The sequence below is a fragment of the Panicum hallii genome, chromosome 6 (assembly GCF_002211085.1).
Source record: "Panicum hallii strain FIL2 chromosome 6, PHallii_v3.1, whole genome shotgun sequence".
In the NCBI taxonomy this organism is placed as follows: domain Eukaryota; kingdom Viridiplantae; phylum Streptophyta; class Magnoliopsida; order Poales; family Poaceae; genus Panicum; species Panicum hallii.
The window spans coordinates 39,300,591-39,323,051 of record NC_038047.1 but is presented as its reverse complement, the minus strand read 5'-3'; the positions used below and the strand labels follow the sequence as shown (position 1 = coordinate 39,323,051).

At 51.2% G+C, this 22,461-nt stretch overlaps 3 protein-coding genes and 2 long non-coding RNA genes across 6 annotated transcripts; 2 read left to right on the top strand and 3 right to left on the bottom strand.

The window, feature by feature from the left end:
* Positions 1 to 363: 363 nt before the first annotated feature.
* On the top strand, positions 364 to 2,706 carry LOC112897947. Of its 2 annotated transcripts, XR_003229790.1 has the most exons (4): positions 364 to 1,578; positions 1,747 to 1,787; positions 1,928 to 2,549; positions 2,635 to 2,706. It is a non-coding gene; the product is annotated as an uncharacterized LOC112897947 (long non-coding RNA). The 2 variants fall into 2 exon arrangements; XR_003229789.1 differs by lacking the exon at positions 2,635 to 2,706 and having other exon boundaries at positions 368 to 1,578; positions 1,928 to 2,611.
* A 78-nt stretch (positions 2,707 to 2,784) lies between these two features.
* On the bottom strand, positions 2,785 to 5,464 carry LOC112897948. Its single transcript, XR_003229791.1, has 2 exons — positions 3,303 to 5,464; positions 2,785 to 3,165 (listed from the first exon to the last, which is right to left on the bottom strand). It is a non-coding gene; the product is annotated as an uncharacterized LOC112897948 (long non-coding RNA).
* A 2,076-nt stretch (positions 5,465 to 7,540) lies between these two features.
* Positions 7,541 to 8,801, bottom strand: LOC112896397 (F-box protein At5g07610-like). Its single transcript, XM_025964352.1, has 2 exons — positions 8,680 to 8,801; positions 7,541 to 8,568 (listed from the first exon to the last, which is right to left on the bottom strand). The coding sequence occupies exons 1-2, from the start codon at positions 8,769 to 8,771 to the stop codon at positions 7,761 to 7,763; spliced, it is 900 nt and encodes a 299-aa protein (XP_025820137.1). The 5' UTR covers positions 8,772 to 8,801; the 3' UTR covers positions 7,541 to 7,760.
* A 3,656-nt stretch (positions 8,802 to 12,457) lies between these two features.
* Positions 12,458 to 14,869, top strand: LOC112897153 (chaperone protein DnaJ-like). The gene is made up of 6 exons (XM_025965370.1): positions 12,458 to 13,321; positions 13,440 to 13,536; positions 13,722 to 13,789; positions 13,905 to 13,961; positions 14,048 to 14,137; positions 14,488 to 14,869. Exons 1-6 carry the CDS (start codon positions 13,208 to 13,210, stop codon positions 14,533 to 14,535), a joined length of 474 nt encoding a protein of 157 aa, XP_025821155.1. The 5' UTR covers positions 12,458 to 13,207; the 3' UTR covers positions 14,536 to 14,869.
* A 4,892-nt stretch (positions 14,870 to 19,761) lies between these two features.
* Positions 19,762 to 20,728, bottom strand: LOC112897546 (auxin-responsive protein SAUR76-like). The gene has a single exon (XM_025965865.1). The coding sequence runs from the start codon at positions 20,528 to 20,530 to the stop codon at positions 20,153 to 20,155; it is 378 nt and encodes a 125-aa protein (XP_025821650.1). The 5' UTR covers positions 20,531 to 20,728; the 3' UTR covers positions 19,762 to 20,152.
* Between the last annotated feature and the right edge of the window lie 1,733 nt (positions 20,729 to 22,461).

Sequence of the window (22,461 nt, the reverse complement as noted above, 5' to 3'; positions counted from 1 at the left end):
AATTTTGCGTTACTACGCTGCGGTGGGATCAGTTTCCATTTCTGCATTTCGAAGGATAAGTTAGCGGGTGATCTGGATTGTTACTCGCTACTCTCTCCATCTCAAATTATTAGTTTTTTCGCTTTTCTAGATTTATAATTTTTTTATTCATCTACGTATATATTATATGTTATATATTATGTCTAGATACATAGCAAAATCTATCAATTTAGAAAAATCAAAATGACTGATAATTTTGGAACGGAGGGAACAGTAACACTTTCCATCTTTATTTACAGGATTGCTTAATAGATCCAAACCAATCCTGCATAAAATAACCCAGGAGAGGCTCAATTCAAGTTACGAAGTGCCCGTTATTCGAATTCCTAGCATGTTCATCCTGCCAGTAGCAGTGTTCATGACGGCGAACCCAGATAGCAGGTGTGGTTCCGGGTTCGCCACGGACATCGGTGCCCAATCAGTCGTGGCAGGGCGAGGTCAACGTCCTGGCCTCCTTGGCAGTGCCCCCAAGGCTCGCTGTTCTTCTCAAGCAATGCAAATGATATGTGGTAGTAGGTATACGGGGCCAAGTGGCCAATCAACCGATGTGTGGTCGCGATACGAGGTCGACGATGGCAAGCTGTCTGCAGACTTCACGTCGTCGGAGGCTCGCCGCGCGTTGGTCATCAGGTATTCAGGTCGCTTGCTACCACTGAGCACACGAGCCACAAGTAGAGCAGCGCGGCAGATTCGATCGAATTCGCGTGCCGCCGCCGCGCTGCTGTCCAAGCAGGGCAAGCACGGAACCAACTCCGGCCACTCCTGGTGCTCCGGTGGCGGAGCCGAGCCGAGCGGTCGCCGGCGTCGCTGTCGGGCCGACGACGGACCGGCCGGCGAGCGCCTCGCGTTCCCTCTTCCCCTCCGCTGCCCGCTCGCCCGACGGCGACGCGCGGCTGCCTTTAACGCGCGCCGGCCGGCCGGTGCCACCTCGGCGACGTGCCTGTCAGGCGCTCTGTCTGGTTGTGCTGTATTGCCCATTTGCCCTGCGCAAGTGGGCGGTCCCGCACGGAGCACGGTCGGCCTCCGGCCTCGTCACGTGGCGCAGGGGTCGGATACTCGGATCGGACAGGGAGCTCGGCGACCTGGACAGCAGAAGGGAGGAACAGGATCGGAAGGAATCTCTCCGTGGGCACGAGAGTACAGGATGGAAGCGGCGGTTTCCCCCTTTTTCCTTTAGGCCTTCCAAGCGATTGATTGGCCACGGCTGGCAATTTGGAATCCTCTGAATCAGTCCCCACTCCGAGCTCGCTCTGAACTCTGAAGAAGGAAAGGAAGCCTCTGATGATCTGAAGTTCTGAACCCTGCCCGCCTGCCCATCCGCCCATCTCACGGAGACGGGTCTTTCATCATCAGTCACGACGACCCTGCCTGTGTCACCAAGCTGCCCCTCTCGCATGATATCTGAAGCAGCTGGGCTTCTCCTCTATATGGAGTTGAGCTGACACAAAACCTGTGCGATTTTGTCATTCATTTGTGGCCAGTAGAGGAAAGAGGGGCAGCAACCGAATCGGAATCCATATCGCCCTACTATGGCAAGAGGTAACACTCGTTTCCTTGATCCAGTATATTTCTTCTATGTATTCCTTTATCTCTCATGCATTTTTACTTACCGAACACTGCACAGGTGGTTTTTTCATGTATTGCTTAATTAAAAAAATGTCAAGAAGCAAATTGTACTGTTGGTTTATCCTTTATCAAAAAAAACAGGCTAGCGTACTGTACGGAAGTAAAGTAAACAACTGAATCAGGTAGCTTATGCTCTTTTTTTTTCCTGAAGAGTGAGATGGTCCACATGACATGTATAGTTTATGTAACATCTTTTTACTAAAATCACTTTTACAAATCATCAGCATTGACGTCCAGTTTGGTGCTTCTGCTGACCTCGCAGAGTCCAGATTCTCCAAGAACCTGGCTGTCCCATGCTCTGTTGCAGGTAAGTTTTGATCCCGCTGGAGCCAGCCGATATCATCTGCCGAACCACGGGCAGTCTTCCGAGCACGCTCTACAAGGTTGCACAAGATATCAAAGGAACATATTATGTTATGGAAGACTATTACATATGCTAAATTTGATTTTCCATCCAGTTTTAGTAAAAAAAAATTGCATCAGAGAATGGCATCCGAGTTCTACTCTCAAATGTAGAGTTTACTCTTCAGTATGGGCAAGACAGATCCACAGCATGACAAATTCTATGATTAGTGCAAGACTACATGCATTGACTCCTTAATGCGTAGATTAGGACTTGCATCAGAATGAACAAACTATAAAGATTCTAGAGCAAACTGTACCCTTGATGTGAAAAACATGTGTTTTCCTGAAAAACAGTGAAGCTCCATTCTGAAAAACATGTGAAGGCACCATTTGACTTGTGTTTTCCTGAGAGGGGCTTCCACCGCAACCTGCCTGACCAAGAGATGAATTGGTGCCGGCAGACTCTACGGAAGCAGTCTGAACAGAAAGCTTGTCTGCTGCTGTAAAAGATATCAGGAGGAAAGATGGACGAAAAATCAGTTGAGACTTCAGTTTTAACCAAAGATAATCGTTGCATAGATGACAGCTATCATGATTCCAATTATCCTTGTCTTGCTATTGCAGTATTGCGAAACCAATGGACTGATGTTCCCTCAGGTTCCGTTTCTTCAAATCTGACTGATTTTTACGCATTCATACTGTCTCTCTGAAGATACAAATCGTCCATTTCTCTTTCACTGTAATAAGCTAAAGAAAGGGAGGAACCTGCAGCACTTTTTTTCGAGAGCATGTCTGAGCACGTATTTTATTAAGAAGAAGAGAATTACTACGATGCAGCTTCAAGAAAGCCCTCGAAGTGCAAGGATACAAAGAGTCACAGAGTGACCGAGTGACCACACTAAAGACAGCCAGCGACAAAAACATAAGAGCAACAGAAAAAAAAATACAACACCACCAGGCACCAAAACAACCTAAGACCACTGAAAACCTGCAGGGATATAGAAAAAGCATGATGGAAACCTGCACACCCACAAATTGCCTAACAATTAGAGCCAACGGAGGAAGAGTGGAGGTCATACAAAACGATGCCTTCAGGAAGGATACGACGCCGAAGATGCCCCCATCGTCTGTCCGTCCTCGAAGGATACGAACCTGCTGCACTCAGGGGATGTGAACTAAGCATAAGTGCATAACTGTGCCAGGAGGGGGGATGCAGAAGATTTCTGATACGCTGCCGAGCTCGCATGCTCAACTTGTCTGAAAGATGAGGCAGCGTCAATAGTAAATCTCACCGGAGGCAGGAGTTGACATGGTCGGAGTTGCTCATGCGAATAATTCCGGAGCTCATCGCTGGCAGCTCTGATGCCTGGAGCCCTGGACGAGTCTGAACACCCGCCACGAGAGCCGCTCGGGACGGTGCCCATGCAGAGCGTGGGCGGCATCGCTGCAGCCGCAGCGGGCGCTCTCCGATGGTTCAGTGATGACCCGCGCTCGTCTCCTCCGCTGGCTCGCAAGATCCCCGCCGCCGCGGCACGTTCCGGACACGCTCTTGGCTGGTGCCGCACCGCACCGTGTTCGGTCGTTGCAGCGGCGAGGCGCTTCCGCAAACATGTCGTCTGGTCGTGCTCGCGCCACGGCTGGCCTGGCCACCGTCGCTGGCAAAGCGAGCACGCGTGCTCGGCCTGACGACGAAGACGCCCCCCGCGGTGCCCCTAATCTAGGCCGCCGAATCCCAATCGCACGGCTCGTAGGCACCCAGGGGGTGGACGGCTCGTCCACCCTTGAGGTCCAACTCCGCGCCCGCGCTGCTTCACGCCGCGGCACACCGGGGCGGCAGAGCACCTAGGCCGTCCCTAGCTTCCCGGCGCTGGCAGTCTCGCCGCTTATCCGTATTCCGGCACGCCGCGTGTTGCCTGCACCAAGCGCGCAGCTTGCACCTGATGGCCGGCGCTGTCGGCCCGGGGCCCGGGGGTCGGGCTGTCCGTGACGCCGGCGTCGTGAGCGCACAGGGAGGCCTCACCGGAGGCCAGTACGCGGTGACTGCTTGGGCGATGTCGTTACTCATGGTCGATCGACGAGGGCCCTCTCGTGGGTGCTCATCGGGAAGGACTATCGCAGTTGCGGGCTTGTGGCTAACGAACTAGGATGATGCGTGTCTCGTTCCTACTGCAAAATAAGCTCGTAGTAGCATTCGAACATACGAGCAGAGGAAGACGAGGAGCCTGCCAGAGTTGACTCCTCTGTTCCATCACCTCTTTTTCCATCAGGGGGCATAACGAGCAGAGGACGGCATGCGTGTGCGGTGTGCCTGCTGGTCATCAGTTGCTCCCATAATGAGGAGACGGTGTTTATCTACTTTGTACAGAAAAACAATGTCTTACTGTAACGAAACATGGGCTACCTGGCTGATTGTTTGCATGCATGCAGATCAGGAAACAACAGCTGCATGCAGTTCTTCAGACTACAAACTAGTTCTTCATAAACTAGGAGCAAGGCAAGCGACCTGATATAAACCTTATCACAACTATGACAGATTCAAGTAGCCCAGGTCTTCCCCACGGACTTCAAGTTGGGGAACTGCACAATTAGAGGAAGATGCACACATGGTTTTGCGACTTATGAGGTTCAAGTATTTCACTGAATACAAAAAGGTAGTTGCACCAAGCCAGGCAGGATACTCCGAACCGGAGATGGGAGGCGAGGTGTCAACGAGTCGACCGAACCGCCATGCCAGAAAGGGCGAGCTCACCCGCGCGGCGAGACGATGGCAAACAGATCGGGCAGAGGGCGGAGAGGACGCCGGTGGAGGACAACCGGGACGAAAGCTTCTTCGAACCGGGGAGCTACGTGCAAATAGTCGGAATCGCGATCCAAACATAGGGTGGTATATGTAAATTACCAGGACATATATGAAATTAATCGGATTGCGGTTAATAATCGCGATCCGAATAAGGGGTCTATATGTAAATAACCGGGGCTTAACTGTAAATATTATAATTGCGATCCAAATCAGAGATTTTTGCAAAATGTATGGCCGCCTCGCGGCCGCCGGCAGTCATTGAGGTCATTCCGGCGGCGGCGACCGCAACCAGCAGGGCCGCCAGGCATCCCACGCGATCCTCCGTCCAGCCACGGCACCAGTCCCCCGAGCACCCCTGATAACGGTCCTAGTAGCTGCTCCGGCGGCGGTGCCGGCAGATCATGCCGCGGCGCGCCGGAGAACCGCCGCAATCTGGCCGTCCCCGCTTTCTATCTCCTGGATCCTGGATCTCTGGCCGCATGCTTTAACCATGGAACCCGTGCTCTTCAGCTCTGGTGAACTTGGGTGCGTTAACTGAACAGATTTTTTGTTGGGGTTGGGTTGATTGTAATTCTGAAGTTTGATCGCTGGACTGCTGGACAGACAATCAGAGGCCAATCGCCCAATCCAATCAATATTCAGCGACCAAAGAATTGAATATAGCATGATCAGTGCTTCAATGAGCTATAATCTTGACATGGTTGAGCTTCGCTACGCATCGTAACAGTGTCAATTCTTGAACGAACAAACAACGTGCTACTGTTGTCAAGATTCCCAGGTGGAAAGAGACACGAAAAATCAGTTCAGACTTCGGGGTCTGTTTCGACGAAGAAGGATAAACTTTAAACTTTAGTCCCCATCGCATCGGGTATTTGGACACTAGTTAAAAGTATTAAATATAGGTTAATTATAAAATCAATTGCACAAATAGAGGCTAATTCACGAGACGAATCCATTAAGCCTAATTAGTCTATGATTTGACCATAGTGTGCTACAGTAAACATGTGCTATGCGCTAGTAATGGAATTAATTAGTCTTAATAGATTCATCTCGTGAATTAGCCTCCATTTATGCAGTTGGTTTTGTAATTAGCTTTTATTTAATATTTCTAATTGGTGTCCAAACATCCAATTTGACGGAACTGAACTTTAATCCGGCGGATCCAAACAGACCCTCATACCGAGACAATCTTCGCAGAGATGATAGTGATCAGGATTGCAGTTACCTTGTCTTGCTCTTGAGAAACCAAACGTTTGATATTCCCCCAAGTTTCATTTGTCTTATAATCTGACTGAGATTTGCCGTCTCTCTGAAGATGCAAATCGTCCATCTCTGTAACCAATCAAGAATGCCTCGCAGTGTAACCACACAAACATGGACTCGTTTACATGGCACTGTAAGGTGTAAGGTAAACAAAGGGAGGAATTAACCGGCAGCACTGAAGACATCTGGAATACAGCAGATTTCTGATAAGCTGCCGAGCTCAAGGAGACAACAGACTACAGTTCCCATAATGAGGAAACGGTATTTGCTCTTGTACAGAAATGTTTTACTGTCCACCTCCTTACCGCTACCCACATATCTTAATTCAAGCACCTTCAAGTTGGTAATAATCAGTGCCATACAAGTGTCAAATAAGCATACAAAAGTAAACACCGAAAGAATTCCTAGGCAGGACAAGGGAGGAGGTAAGAATAAAACATCATAGACCATACTAGGTGTTTTTAATATTTGAAATAGTATTAACATGTCATACAGCTGCCACTGGCCCATAACTATTGTTCTGTATTTATAATAATTTGGAAAGCATCTGCTATCAACAGTATCGCGTATCAGGTGGAAGCCATAATTCACTATAAATGTGAACATATGTATTGGAATAAAATCATATATCCTTGACAGCATTCAAGTATAAAAGTACCTTCTAATAGATCATTTCATTATTGACAGAACAAATAAACAGAAGTTTCCATGCCAAATCGTGCAAAATATGTGATGCACTAGCATGACAAAACAAACAGAGATCATATGCCCCTCAGAATTTTGAAAATAAGGTCAATACACAAAAATTGTGTCCACAAGTTGCAACACAGATGAATTACCTAACATCAAAGCAAAATAAGAATGGAATCTGGATACTAAAGGCACTAATTATGGTTCAGCAGAACAATCATAGTATCCATGGGAAGTACTAGAGAAAAATACAATTGCATATGCTGCTAACAGCCATAATATATAAACATGCATACACAAAACATGTACTTGCTCAGTGAACTGCACTAGCTGGCCCCACAAAGTCAAGTACATGACTACATGAGTGCACAAAAGCACCAACAGAAAACTTTCACGACTTCATAAGGTTCTACCCAAACCACTGCTGCTCATATACTAACTCCAATATCATCTGATGTCCAACAACCGTGGAGCTATACTGGGCAAGTAAGACCTTTAGTTCTCATCTGCCAATGAAACCCTGATAGCAAGGGAACATATGGAATATAACGTGTCGAGCAATGGCATCCAAGTCTACTTATAAAACGGCGCCTCATGTGACCCATTTCATAAGACATTAGTGTTTTCTCTGTCCCACAAACCATGAAAATCATATCGTGTTCTGGATGGATTGATATAACAATGAAATCATCTCCAAACTTTGAATAGTTACCTGCTCCAAACAGATGCAGAGGGTTGACACTGTGCTCCAAAGAGCAATTTTCACTATTGTAGTCATTAAGAACCCAGACTGATAGTTCATAGTCTTCAGATTTATCAGATACATACATAGATGAAAAATACAAGTGTCCCTAAGATACGTAAACACCACCAGGATTATATTCATCATAGTCTGGCATAGGAATAGGGATGCCTCTCAAAATATTTCCCTCCACGTCAATGGCTACTACCACGCCATAAAAAGTAGTCAGATGCAGAACCCCATTGAAAAATACACTTATTGAATCCCTGGGCATCGCAAACTGACCACCCCATTCAAAATAGTCCTCGTTGAAACTCCAAACTCCAGTTTTGGAGGAGACGGCTGCATCCTTCCATCAAAATCGTTCTCCTTCATCTCTTCATCGTCCATATACCAAACATCATCTGGTATGAACTCAAACACGTGGAAGTGGGAGGAGACGGCTGGGTCGAACCCCAATCGAGCGATCCTCCCCTTGTAAAATGCGCCCGTGCCGGACCAGCCGTAGCCGGGAACATGCACCAATTTCTCACCTTCGGGTGTGTCCTTGCTGGACCAGCCGGAGTCGGGAATAACCACCCATTTCTCAGTGGCGGGATTGCAGACGACGTAGTCCATTTTCACCGGATCAGTGGGTTTCCAGCAGCGGCAAAGCAAGAGTCCATTGCAGCTGTCCACGATGTCAGTGCTCTCACATTTGGGCAGGAACGACAGGGAGGGGTCGATCAGAGGCGCGCCTGCTCCTGAGACGTTGGTGAAATGGCGAGCCGATTTCGGGAAGCGGTTTCCGTCGTAGCTCTCGTAGAAGAAGCCGTCAAGGGTCTGGGGCAGCCTCTTGCGGTGCTCCGGGTGGGAGATGAGGTTGCGCCAGCGCCTGCAGACCATTTTGCAGAGGCAGAGCGATTTTACGGGCACGCGCGAGATGATGTCGACGAGGACGTCGTCGGTGAGCTCGGCCACCACGTCCCGTGCCATGCCCTTCTTCTTGGAACCCTTCGTTGCCCTCTTCTTCCTGCCCCCCCCCCCCCCCCCGCCATAGCCGTGGAGACGAGAAGCAGCCAATCTGCGAAAGCGCACGGAAGGTGAGGGGAGGGGGCCGGGTTCCAGATCCGTTAGTGAGGGGAGCATGAATGGAGAGAGGACCCGCCAAGTAGCCAGATCGCAGCGTGCTTACCGGAGGAGACTTGTGGAACGGCGAGTTCGCGCAGATTGGGAGCCGACGGTGGCCGGTGGGGAAAGGTTTTGAGGTGCGCGGCGGCGAGACATGGAGAGCGGAAGACGGAAAGCCGGAAGACGAATGAAAGCAGTTTGGGCCTTTCTGATATCAGCCAAGTCCTTTGGGCCGAACCTGGAGTCGCTCCAACAAGTTTTTTCAAAAAAGGGGATAAAAAATTAAAATTTGAAAAAAGGAGCCGGATGGGAGAAATTAGGAAAATGGGCACCTCCCGCCCTTTGAACGGGCGGGAAACATGGGGCCGGGGACCTCCCGCCCACCCATCGGGCGGGAGGTTCCAAAAAAGTTTCCAGGGGCCTCTTCACGAATAAGAAAAGTTTCTTATTCGCGAAGAGGTCCCTGAAGCAGGCTTCCCGCCCGGCCAGTGGGCGGGAGGTCCCCTGGTTATGATTTTTGTTATATTTTTTTAGAATTTATGTTTCACAAACTATTTAAAATTCAGACTTTTTTCAAATACAAGATTTATTATGATTTTTATTATATTTTCTTAGAATTTATGTTTCACAAACTATTTGAAATTCAGACTTTTTTCAAATACAAGATTTATACGCCATACTCTTATGTATGCATACAAAATTTTAATTCAATTTTAGAAAGAAGATTACGGTATGTAAAACTCGTACGAAGATGGTTAAACGATACCGTTTTGCAACGTAGAATCCAAATATTACGATAGTACAATACATGAAGCCATTAAAAATAAAATAATATGATAACAAACATTACAAATATTACAAATACATGAATCCAAATATTCTGTCTTTAGTCAATGCGGCAAATATTACAAATACGCATCCAGGTCTGATACAATCTCAACACGGCAAATATTACATATGAGCAAACAACGTTCAAATAAAATTATAACTAAATGATGCCTGATGACGTACTGGCACTCGATCGGCGACGTCTCCCACTCCTTGATGCAACCGGAGGTCTTCCATCTGTAGCATCACCTATAGGACCAGCTTCAGCAGAACTGGGACCAGCATCATTATTTGGACAACGTTTATACGTGTGTCCTCGGACGGAGCTCTGACTCATCAATATCATTACGAATACGCCATGTCTGACGGCGCTCTCTCTTAACCCGTGATGATATTGGGTCTGGAATATATATAACAGGATTCGCTGTCTCAGTGAACGATCCAAACAAATGGAACCCATAGATCTCATACTGCAAGGTACTAGCAATTGTCTCCTTTCTGAAGTAATGGAAAACATATATATCGACAGGATGTCGAATATCCGCACAAGCAGCCATTACATGAGAACAAGGTAAGTGCAGCAACTTGGGCCTCATGCATGAGCAACAACAAGTTTCATCAAACTTGAGAATGCACTCCTTTATAGGAGTTTGACGTCTCATGCCACGTCGCGCTCTGTATTTAGGAGATACCTCAAACTTAAGCTCCTGTGTACCACATTGCCGTACGTGGTGTAGCCGGGCGCTTTCTGCCTTCTTAGTCATATATTCTGTTATCATAAGAGAGAGACCAACACTTAACAGCTTTCTTCACCTCTTCAATTGAGTGGTACCTCACACCCTGAACAATTTCATTCTCCCTACAATCCGAAAGCCCGCTAGATCCGTCATCTACGACAAGATGACTGAAGTCGCTGCTTACCCATTCTTCAGCCACATTATCGTCATCATCAGACGAATCGGCATTCATTGCTTCATCCAATTCACGTTCTTCATCTTGCAGCTGTTCAACAATAAAGGGTATGTTCTCCCCCTCATCAACCACGCATTGAGGTGCTGCGGTGCCACCTGCCTCAATGTTTGCCTCCTCAACTTCTTCATCAATATTTTCATCCCCCGGCGCAGCTTCAATGTTTATCAAAGGGTTCTGGTGCACACTGATAAGGAGTACCAGTGGCCATTGCCAATGACTTGTATTTTGCAGATAAGTTAACCAGTCCTCGTTGCTTGCAAGTGGCATCAGCTCCCAGATCAAAGCGTGAGTGGTACGATTTATGACGCACTGAACACTCACGGTGTGTGTCTCCTGATTAATCCTTAATCCCCTCATTAACCAGTTGCATAGAGATTCAAATATCCTCTCGTGCGATCTGGTAATTCCTCTGACTACACAGTTGAATTCACTTAAATCTACCCCATTTGGCCCATAAATCATATTTCCTTCTCCGTAATATATACTGAAAATACCCTTCTCGGAAGACATATCTGGCAATCATTAATAAACTAGTTATACTACATATTAATACACAACAACGACCCTAAGTTTCAGCGATTCTAAAATACTAAAAACTATTCAAAACATAACTACTCTAAAAAATATTTCCTAGATTATAGTTATTTTTATGTAATTATACGGCTAGCATAAGAATATACCTCCAAATCGACGCGTGAACAGGGCTTCGCTGTTTTCTCTTCTCTTTTCCTCTCCTCTCTTTCTTTTTTTTTCTGATTTTTGCTGGATAAAATGAATTTTTTGGAGCAGGTTGGGGCTTATATAGCCGGGGGGACCTTCCGCCCGACCAAAGGGCGGGATGCCCCTCAGGACCACATCCCGCCCACCCAATGGGCGGGATGCCCCCGCAGGGACCTCTTCGTGAATTTTTTATTTGCGAATAGGCCCTCGGGGAATCTTCCGCCCGCTGGATGGGCGGGAGGTCCCCGGCCCCACACCTCGACGGGAGGTACCCATTTTTCAAAATGTTCCGAACCGGCACCCCTTTTCCTAATTTTATTTTTTTATCTTTTTTTTTAAAAAAATCTCGCTCCAACGGTGCCGGCGACCCCTCAAACAGGCCCAGCCCATGAAGCCATCAAACAACCCAGCCATTCCCTCCGGACCGCACGTGAGCTCCATGAGAGTCCAGCCCACTAGAAGCCTAAATGATGTCCATGAAGCCCGTGCAAGTCTCAAAGCCCATACCGGTTTGGACAGACCAAGTTCACCCCAAGCAAATTGCACATGTCTTGAACCACAATCTAAGAATCCCCACGAAGTAAACAATGGCAAGTCGGTAGGATGGACGAACTGGATGCAAAATTCGTCATGCACGCGAAAGTTAGCACTCGATCAATTACTAATTTGGGTGGTTCGATCGGGGTCGGCAACTTGCGCTCAGCATTATTGGAGGACATGGCAGGCTGATGTGACCAAGGAATATATGATCTTAGGCCATATATGCTGCCCTAGGTGCACCCTATGTTTTGACCGCCGGTGAATTATTTTCTCCTGGTTGCAAGCTGCAACTGGATAAAAGATCACAAAGAATCACCTAGCAAGCGCTCCCTCTGTTCTAAATTGAAGGTCGTTTTGTTAAATCTAGATATATAGATCTTACTGTACATCTAAATATACATTATACATTGCGTCTATAGACATAGCAAAATTTATATATCTTGATTCATCAAAACGAATTATAATTTGGAACGAAGGGAGTAGTAGTTTTTCTGATGGACAGCTTCTGAAATCTTATTGGCATCGGTCATTCTAACCGTCTCTAACGCTGATTTTTTTTTCCGGCTCCCATTGCACTGATGCATCCTAGAAACATCCCATCCCAGTGCCCTATAGCCATTGCCTTTTATTATCAATGCAAACATGTCAAAAGTAGGAACGAACGATCAATTTGCTACCTGCCCTATTGCCAGTTTACCACTGACGAAACCAGCACGACCATGATCTCCCATCCTAACCCACACGTCGACGTGCCACCGACACGGTTGGTAAATCCTGCAGCACCAACCTAAAGCAGAGCACCCAAAAGGAGTCGGTGAGAGCCCGCACGCACGCATGGCTCCAAACATGGGGGGCTCCGGCTAGGCCCGAGGATAGGTGGCGCATGATGGGCTGCGCGCTGCCACGGCGCACGGGCAGCAACGCCCTGAGCCCCTGATCGGCCTCGAAGAGCTGGAGATCCATCGAACTTGCCGGCACGCACCTCCCGGGGACGAGGACTGTGCGCTGCACCGTTCACCCCCACACCGCACCTACCGTTGGCCCCTACTACCGTCTACCAGAGCCGGGGCAGGCCAAACGTACCACGGCAGGGTCGGTCACTCCATCCAGCCAGTCACCAGTGCGGCTCAAGCGAGTGAGCCAGCAGCAGGTAGCTGAAGGCCGGGGCTTTTAGGCGGACGTGGACGCGACGGCCACGCCACGCGCTGCCGGTGCTGGCCGACGCCGTCGCGGGGCTCGCGCGGCGGCGCGGCGTAAAAAATATCGCAAGTGCCAGCGGCAAGTTGGCCTCCTTGCGCGCGCTTGCTGGCGCTGGGGGCTCCCCGATTCCTGATGCAGGTGCAGCGCACGGTCCCGGGGTGCACTCCCCGGCGCCGCGGCGCGGCTATAAGTAGCGCGCATGCGCCGCGGCAGAGCACTCCGCAGACGCACACGGGCAGACACCGGCAACAGCTCGAGCTCGCGGCATAGTCGAACACGCGCATACGAGCTAGTGGGCTGGTGAATCTCGGCCTCGACCTCGTCCGGACGCGATGGCCGGCGGCGGCGGCAAGAACGGCGGGAGGCTGAGCCTGTACGCGGTGCTGGGCGTGGCCAGCGACTGCTCCGACGCCGAGCTGCGCAGCGCCTACCGCAAGCTCGCCATGGTCCGTGCCCCAGCTGCCCGTTGCTCTGCTTCCCCTGCTCGGCTGCTCTGTTTCGCCGGCCGGCTCGGCTCGGCCCGGCCCCTCGCTTGCTCACACCCGTGCCGCGGTTCTTGGGCAGAAATGGCACCCCGACAAGTGCGCCGGCGCGGGGAGCTCCGCCGGCGGCGTGGACGCGGCCAAGGCGAGGTTCCAGAAGATCCAGGGAGCCTACGCCGGTAAACGACCTTGACTCGTCGAGCTGAGGCGTTCGCTGATGCTTGCGCTTGCACATTGGGATATTTTAATTTCTTCTCGGGGGTTAACATCTTATCATGTGGAAAAAAAATTTAACGCGCGGAGATACTACTAGTAGAGACCGAAAAGGTGACGTGCTCTTTTTTTTTTAACTGAAACCGAGCAGTTCTGTCGGACCCCAACAAGCGGATCCTGTATGACGTCGGGGCCTACGACAGCGACGGCGACGATGACGTACGCACCTCACACTCTCCGCACCTGCCAGTTCCGGCTGCCAGCCAGCCAATGCAAAGAGATATTTTTCCGTGCCCGCGCCGGCGCCGGCTGACCTTTCCCGTTCCTCTCGCAGGGCGCCTGGGAGATCCTCGGGGATATTCTCGACGCCACGAGCCAGGCCGGCCCCGCCGTAAGAACTCGCCGGCCGCCGCCATCTTCTCACGTTAAAATCCACCACCAGCTGCTGACGCGCGCGCACATTTGATCCACGCGCAGGAGCAGGGCAAGGGGGAGAGCCTGGAGGACCTGCAGCGGCAGTTCGAGGAGCTCTTCCTGCGGCCGTCGCCGTCGTCCTTCTGCCCGCCGGTGCGTGCCGCCCGCTCCCCTCACCACCATTTCCTTCCTCCCTCTTCCCCCCGGAGCCGACGAGGCCGGCCAGTGCCAGCCCGCTGTGTCCGCGTCCCAGTGTGGCAGCGTCCCTCCCTCTGCTTCATCCCGAGGCCCATGGACTTTCTGCCGCGCCAGGGCAGGCGACGTGACCGCCCGTCTCCGTCCGTCCGTCCGTCCGTCCGTCGACCTCCGCCGTCGCTCTCCAGCAGATGGCCCCCTGTCGGGGCGGCGGCGCTGTCGTTTCGTGGATTCTATTATGATGGGTCGTCGGAAAGCCGCGACGGGCAGATGAGTTTAACCGTGCATGTATGTATGTTTGGCCGCAGGACGACGCCGGGAAGTCGGCGGCCAAGAGGAGGGCCGCACGGAAGTAGGGCCGGCGAGGAACGGCTCGCGCGTGATTACATTAAAGAAGACGCACGCTGCGACTTGGGATCAGCTGCTTTGACGAACTACTACGCACTGAGGCAGGATAACGACCTGCGAGGATCGTCGTCGGAGGAGGCTGCCAGTCCTGTCTGTGTGACCCAATAACCCCGGCGCCCTCCTGCACATTCCGATGCTTTGCGTTTTCTGAACTTGTTGCTACAGATTGGTCAGAATAAGATAGATGGCCACGCACACCCACACCCGTCTCTGTATGCACGCACGATGCCTTCTCGAATTAACAAGACGACGTTGGGGGTTTTCCAATGTGCTTGCTTGCTATCTGAAAAGTGCAAGGTTTTTCCGTTTAACAGAATCCCTGCCAGAGTTCCTACCAGAGATTCTTGTTCCCTTGAAGTAACGGATGCTAAACGCATTGCTCCTCCGTCAACGTAACTACAATTGTCTAACCGCCTACGGATGTGCCGCCGATTTGCAATTGGCCTCCAACAGCTTTCGGCTGCTCTGCAAGGTCCCGCCAGGCCCCCCGGCTCGTTCCTGACCCCCGCGCGCGCCCGTCGCGTCCGACGCCTGTACCGGCGTGGCGGCGCCATGGCCCATGGCTGCCCGCGCACGTGCGGAAGTCGGCTCTCTCCTCAGGTAGTCAGGTGGCCGCTGGCCCTGCCGAGTGCAGAGGCTGCTGGCTCCTGGAATGCCTTTCCCAAAGCTACCATACGCACTGGAGCATAGCACGATTGCCAGTAAGCATCTGCTGCGAAAAGTCGCTCGCGCGCGCGCGAGTGGCGCAAGTTGCCGCGGCCCGCTGCGGTTCCCTGCATCTCAGTCCTCATGGCCCAACCCAACCCCTAATCAACGCCCTGTGCGCGCGCGGTGGCTGGACTCCTGACGCGGACCGCGCCCTTTCCAACGGGGCTCCCGGCGGCAACTTGGCGGGACCAGTTCGCAGTCCCGGGCAGAAGCCTCTGGGCCCGCGGCAGGGCAGGAAGCCAAGAACCATTGCACAAACAATTCCACAGCGCTCGCGCGCGTCCGCCGGCATCTCGCGTTCCAACGACTTGCGGCCGACCGTCCTATCCTAGCCGGGGCGGTGACCGGCGGCGGCGACGGCGACGGGGGAACCAAACCGAAAAGGCGACCCGCAACTTGGGATTATTATTTCTTCGAGCTGTCCCCTAGGTGAATCGATCTTGGTCAGGTGCGCAGGTGACGGGAGAGAGGAAAGGCGAGGAAGAAGAACGGGGAACGATTCCTCCTTGGCAAGTTGGGGGCGCCACTTGGAGGGGGGAGCCACTTCGGGAAAGGTCCGGCCGACCAAGTCCAAGTGGACTGGATGTGGTGCTAAACTCAGCTATCGGTCAGCTCTTGTGGATGCCTGGCCGTACAGATGAGAAGCGTGCTGACTGAGTACTGAGCTCTACATGCCTGCCTGGAAGGAGAGATGAAATGGTAGTGCGTTCGACAACAGATTATCTTGACATGCGTTTACATGACTACATCCACGATGTATGTGGGGGATAATTGTTGTAAGAGAAGCAAAATTCATCTATTGGCTATTTTTTTATATACAAATATCTCTGGCATATACATCAAACTGCGATGCAGGTGCAAGTTGGTTTTTTTTCTTTTGAAAGATGAAGTTGGTTACGATTCATGCAAAGATGAGACGCTAATAAAGTTTATGTATGAGAAACACCGTGTGACATGGACAAGGAATCATACCAAAAAGGATCGAAATTACTGCGGCATCCACGTGGGTTTTGCTGAAGCATAGGCATGAAAAAGGATCGAAGCTAGTGAAATCTTTTCAAAGCGCGCAGTGAACTTTGAATAGTTCAAACCCGAAGGAAAATACGAGGTATGGATCGACCGAGCCAGATGAAATTTCATTAAAGGAACGTTGCAAATGTGAATTACGCATATGAAGATCCCTCTTAAAATAAAAAAAAATTATATGTGGTACATTAAAATTAAAGGAAATTAAAGTGATTCTTATGGAAGACAATTTAGTTAGAAGGAAGTGGAGCGGGAGTAAATCTTGTTCTTATTACAGTAAACCAGAAAATATTCAGACATTATGCGAAAGGGCCACACCAAACAAGAAGGTGGGGACCGCGACGAAATGACCGGGTACGATGGGTCCACGGGCTGAGCCTGTTTGGAGGGTGCGGCGGCACAGGCCGCGACTCTGGTTCGGCCCTGGCTTGTGTGGGCTCGTCGACACCGCCTGGTGGTGGAAAGCCCGAAGCAGGCGCGGGGGGTGAAACAAGCAGGGCAGAGCTTTTGCACGTCGCAGCCTGAGAAAAAGGGTCATGGAGTTTTATCAGTCCACGGTCCCACCGCTTCGTTCTTCTTCTTCTTCCAATGCAAGTTGAGGCAGGCGAGACCGCGAGATCATTACGCCAGCTGTGGCGCGAATTCTGCCGTACGCAAGCCGCAGGAAAAGCATCAGCCATCAGGCTAGGGTGCCCAGCGAGCCCAGCACCGTTCGGCAGGGCGGGCGACCCCATCCTGTGGTGTCGCCGTCGTCGTGTTCTCGTTCTCACCTCACGGCAGCCGGGAGGAAGCAGCCGAGCCAGCCGATCGATGCGACAGCGCCCACTGATTCGAGCGCTGCAGATGAACTTGTTTACTGAACAGCTGCAGCTGCAGATAAGGTTTCAGTCAGGCCCATTGGATCCGCACCATGGTTTCTGAAACCAACGGTGCGACCGGGCAGCAGGTCAGCGGAAACCCTCGATGACGATTGACGCCTGTAGGTCAACGCCCTACACCTAGCTGAACGTTGTTCAGTGTTCGCTGTAAAACTCGTGGCAATGTTCTCTGTAAAAACTCCCGCGTTCAGGAACAATGAAACCGACGCAGCAGGTTCAGGCAGTCTCTCTCATGCATACGGCATGAATGGTGGTGCGACGCCCTTATACAACGAAAGAAGACAGGCCGCAGCCTTTCTCATGTATACGGCATGAAACTTGTGGAAGGAGAGAAATAGGAGAGTTTTCGAAGGCAAAGCGGCCGAGCCGAGTATCATTCTACAACTTATCAAGGAGGAAATGCAGCTGCGCTTCAGGGCCTGTGGAGCCCCTGTTGTATCTTAGTTTTCCATGTTTGTTCTTATTCGAGTATTGAGTTTATGCACCTCTTATGTAATCACAACTATGTAAGACCATCACATTCTCTTCTTGCTTAAATGACATGGCAGTACCCCTACCCTAGTTTTCAAAAAAAAAAAAAAGAAAAAAGGTTCAGGCAGTCAGTACTCCGATCCTAGCTAACACCCTTGATTAGCTGGTTGGGCCGACCGATACAGTGCCGAATGAACGGCGGCCCACCGAAAGCTTTTGCATGTCTGCATGATCACGGGAGCTGATTATTAGTTCACTAGTATACTTACTCGAATGCTGGCGAGAGGTGCCCTGGGCACAGATGTCGGTAGGTATGTTTGGTTCCTAAATCCGTCTGATGGCGTTTGTAATCTTGTAAGGACTAATCCGGTCTAGTATGTGCTGGCAATCTCGAATTTAAAGGTTCCCGTCGTTCCACTTCCGCAGGAAGAGCGCCAAAAGGGGAAGTGTGCGTGCGTACTCAAAAGAAGAAAGGATCGATTGACCGAGCGCGTTCGTTGCTTCCTTGCTGATGATGACAGGTGGCGGTCCTATTATTTGGCTAGGAGGCCACGGATTAGCGTAACCCGGCCTCCAGATTAGAGCGCCACAGTTTCCTCACTTGATTGAGGAGCGATGCTGCTGTTCGGTTGTACAGGTTTTTAAATGCGACTTGACAAGCTCATCAGTAACCAGACGTGATGTGAGTCTGCTGAAGCAATGGCAAGCTTGGATTGGCATTTCATCTGAAAACCGCAGATCGAAGTCTTGGCACTTTCACTAGCATGATTGTGCAAGACTGTATTACAGTAAAAACACGGCAGGGATTGGTTTGTCTGTATACGTTCAGCTAGCATTCGCATGGCTCTTGCAACACCGAAGACCCAGACCTGGTAGGTTGGATTAGGCGGCAGACAGCCGACGCTACCAGCAGGCAACAGCCAACTAACCTCATCGAGCAGCTAGCGTCGACGCCCCAGCCGGCACGACCGGAGCTGAAGCCAAATCGTCAAAGATCCCCCCCGTCCATCTCCTCCCTCTGCTGCCAACCTCAGTACCAGCACGGCAGCGCCGGCCAACAACGCTCAGAGTTCAGAACTTAACACGTTTCAGTCGAGGCATGCTTTTAACTTTGTTGCCGCTCGCGAAAACTTGACCCTTCTTGTCCGGGGGAGAGAAAAAAGGCGGTGGATTAAACAAGCGCTGCAGGTTGGTGATCTGGAAAAGAGGGTCAAGGGCTACTCCTTATCTTATCTTGATTAGGACCCCAAATCATCATTGCAATGGACGAAGAGAGGATGGGTCATCAGCCGAATAGACCATAGACTAATGGCGACGAATAAAGAAGGTGGCATGCAGGCATCCGAGTGAGCTTGCACGCACACACGCTCGCCGCAAGTGGCAGCCGCGACCGCGAGCTCGCAGACAGCACTGTTCGTGCCTTGATTGGCGACGCCTGTTCTGTTCTGTTCGGTTCTGTTCCACACCTGCTGGCCCAAGCAAGGGCCACCGCCTTGGCTTGGCATCCCCCGAGTTGACCATCTTGCCCGTCAATGGGTGATCAGTTCATTTTCTGGCTCTGAATACTGCCTTTTTGGCAGGGTTCCTGCTTAATCTGCCATGGTGAGAAACAGGCTGCAGCTACAGATTTACGCTAGAGATAGGCTGGTTAAGGGATGTGCTGGCCGCCGATGGCCCATGCCATCCAGCAGGGAGGGGACGCGGAGAGCCCGCGCACCAGACGTGCGCCCTCGACCCCTCGTATTTGCCACCAACTGAAAGTCGGAAACGCTTGTCCCTGTCATGGCAGATGGTGTTCGTTTCGGGTTTGGCGCACAGCTGTTCGCCCGCGGATATGCTAGCGACCCCTCTCTTCCCCTCCCCATGTCGCCATCTCCATGGCAAGACCACGATTCCCATGGGGAGCACTGGAGTTTCGAAAAGGGGCCATGCTTCCTACTCCTATAAGGCCCTCCACAATTTTTTGTAGCTTTCTTTCAGAAACGAAGAATTGCTGGGTATCGAATCGCCATGGCCCTGTGAATTCACATCCGAGGCATCACCGAATAAAGAATCCTACCGAGTCATGAACAAGATTAATAATTCCAAGAATTTACTTCAAAAAAAAATAATTCCAAGAATCGAAATGGGCGATTTCTGTCGCAATTTGCAATGTACACCGACGCACTCTGCCAGCTACACTCCGGAGACCTTATTGACAGAAGGAAGGGGAAAGAATCGAGAAGCAAAATGAAAGGAAAGTCAATTACACGAAGCGATCAGAGAAGAATGGAATCGGATCGACGGCGCCGGAGGAGCAGGGTTCTTGGGCTTACGCTTTGCCGCCCGCCGGCGTTCGGAGCTTGCCACGACACTCTATCCGCTACTGCTCAAACCACACGGGGACGATCCGCCGCAGCCATGTGCTGCCCCTAGAAGCTTCCGGTTCCGGCGGCGGGCCGCCGGCACGGCGAGGGGCGGGCTGGCGGCTCGCTCTCGGCGGTCAGCACGCGTAGTACTCGACGAGCTCGTCGAGGGATTCCGGCTGCGGGTCCGCGTTCTCCAGCATCCAGAGGAGGTGCTCGAAGAGGACCACCTCGCAGCCGACGACGGTGCAGCCGGCCTCAGCGGCGCCGCCGGTGCGGTGGACGAGGCTCTGGAACAGCGGGTGGCCTACGAGCTCCTCGGCGATGAGGTACCGGCGGCGCGACTTGCCGACGTAGACCGGGTGCAGGCCCTTGGGCACCTCGTCGGCGCCGTGGAACGACGCGCCCGGCCCGCGCTCGCCGGCGTCGGCGGACGACGGCGCGCGGGCGATGCGGCTTGACGAGTGCCACCTCCTGATCATGCACCGCAGCTTGCTCAGCCCGCCCTTCGCCATCGGTCGATCGGGCGGCCGGTCGACTCCCCTCGGCCTCCTCCTCCTCGGACGCACGCACGGGGCGCGGCGGCCAGCGACACGCGCACGCGCAATTCAACAATGAAGTGGGGAGAGAGAGAGAGAGAGAGAGAGAGAGAGAAGAGAGGTTTTAACGAGCGAGAGGATTGAGGAAGACGGTGGTGAACTGGTGATGATTGGGATTTGGGAACGCAGGGGAGGCGACGGCCCGGGGGGATGCTTATATAATCGGAGGGAGTTGAACGGGGGAAGGTGGGGACCGCCTGTCGGCGGGATGTTCTCAGGCGTTAGGCGAGGGCCGGGCCAGCGGGCGGCCAGGCGCCGCTAGCGGGCAACAGCGCCGCGGCAACTGGGCGTGGACTGACCGGAGCGTTTCGTCCGTAGCAGCTGGGCAGTGGCCGCGAGCACGAAAAGCTCCGTTCGCCATCCGGCGGCGGCAGGCTGCGCCGCCGGGGATCGGAGCAGGGAAACCGTAGTACTGGCTTCCATTTGCGAGGACAAACAATTTGGCGAAGGTTTAAAAAGTTTAAACTCCTTGCACGGTGGAACTGGCAGGTGGCAACAATGCAATCGTGGAACTGGGTGCGGTCAGCCCGAGAGTGAGCTTAAAACCATGTGCTGAATTGTGTCCAGGACCGTGACAGGGGAATTTAGCATATCCTAGTAGCAGAGAGTAGCTTGCTGTGCCGGCCGGAAAGCTGAACCTGCCGGAGAGGAGAACACAGCTGCCGCTCTGCAAACATGGAGGGCGACGTCCTTGTAGCATTGTAGCTGCGCTCCAACTCGTGGCGTAAGAGGTGTGACCGACAGGGGCATGCAGCTACGCTGGGCGCAAGCTGTTACCCAAATGTGGTGCTGGTACTAGTGCACAACGCCATGGACTGTACCAGTCGCTACCGATCGAAAAACCGACTGCACCAGTCGAGGTCAGCAACAGCAGGCAAAACCAGTGCCAGCGAGAAAATATGGCGGGAAATGTGCTTGCCTGCCAAATGGAACGCAAGTTTTGGGCAGCGATGCTGTGTTCTGTATGCTAAAGTTGTTGGATGCTGGCAGTACAAGTTACCCCCGAGCCTGAGTGACGGATCGTGGCGTCACCACGACGTTACGGATGCAGGATGCGTCCTGTGTGGAATCATGAACAGGAGCTAGCAAACAAGAACAAAAGATTAAAGCGGTTATCCTCTCTATCTCTTCTCCGTCGCATATCTTGGGTATTTTCTGTTTCTCAAACTGAGCTTCCAGTTGTGCTCTAAACAAGTAGGATCTCTTGCAATTTGGAAGATTTCCGGATCACAGCGTCAGACCGCAATCTCAACACATGCTTGTAGATAGGGAGCAAACGGTAGATGAGATACAATCATATAATTGTTTGCGAATTTTTTAGTTTATATTATTTATACATAAAACTATTTCTAGGAAAGTAAGATAGTGGCGTATCCAAAGCAATCGGGAGCCTCCAATTTTTCTAGTGGAGTTAATGGATATTTTAAACTAAGAAGTTTAAGAAAAAAATTAAGGTAAGAATGTGCACAAACGAATTGTGGCGTAGCTTAGTTAATTAGGTTCCTCGTAGTATAACCTACTCGTCCAGATTCGAGCCCTCAACTCAGTATGAGTGTTAAGTTACTCATACTATTTTCGCTTGTACATAGATTGATTGGTAACTTAAGTATATTGCAATATGATAAAGATAAGAGAATATCTATATGAGTATTATGTGAAAACTTGAATATATCGGATTGGAAATTTTGTTTAGATAAGGGCCCATGACAATTACATCTCTGAAATTTTTAATCCGCGTAGGAGTACAGGTTGATGACGAAGTAGTTAACAAAAACTAGCAAACCAAAACAAAAGATTAAAGTGATCACGCCATCTCTTCTTCATCACATGTCTTTGTCAGTTTCTAT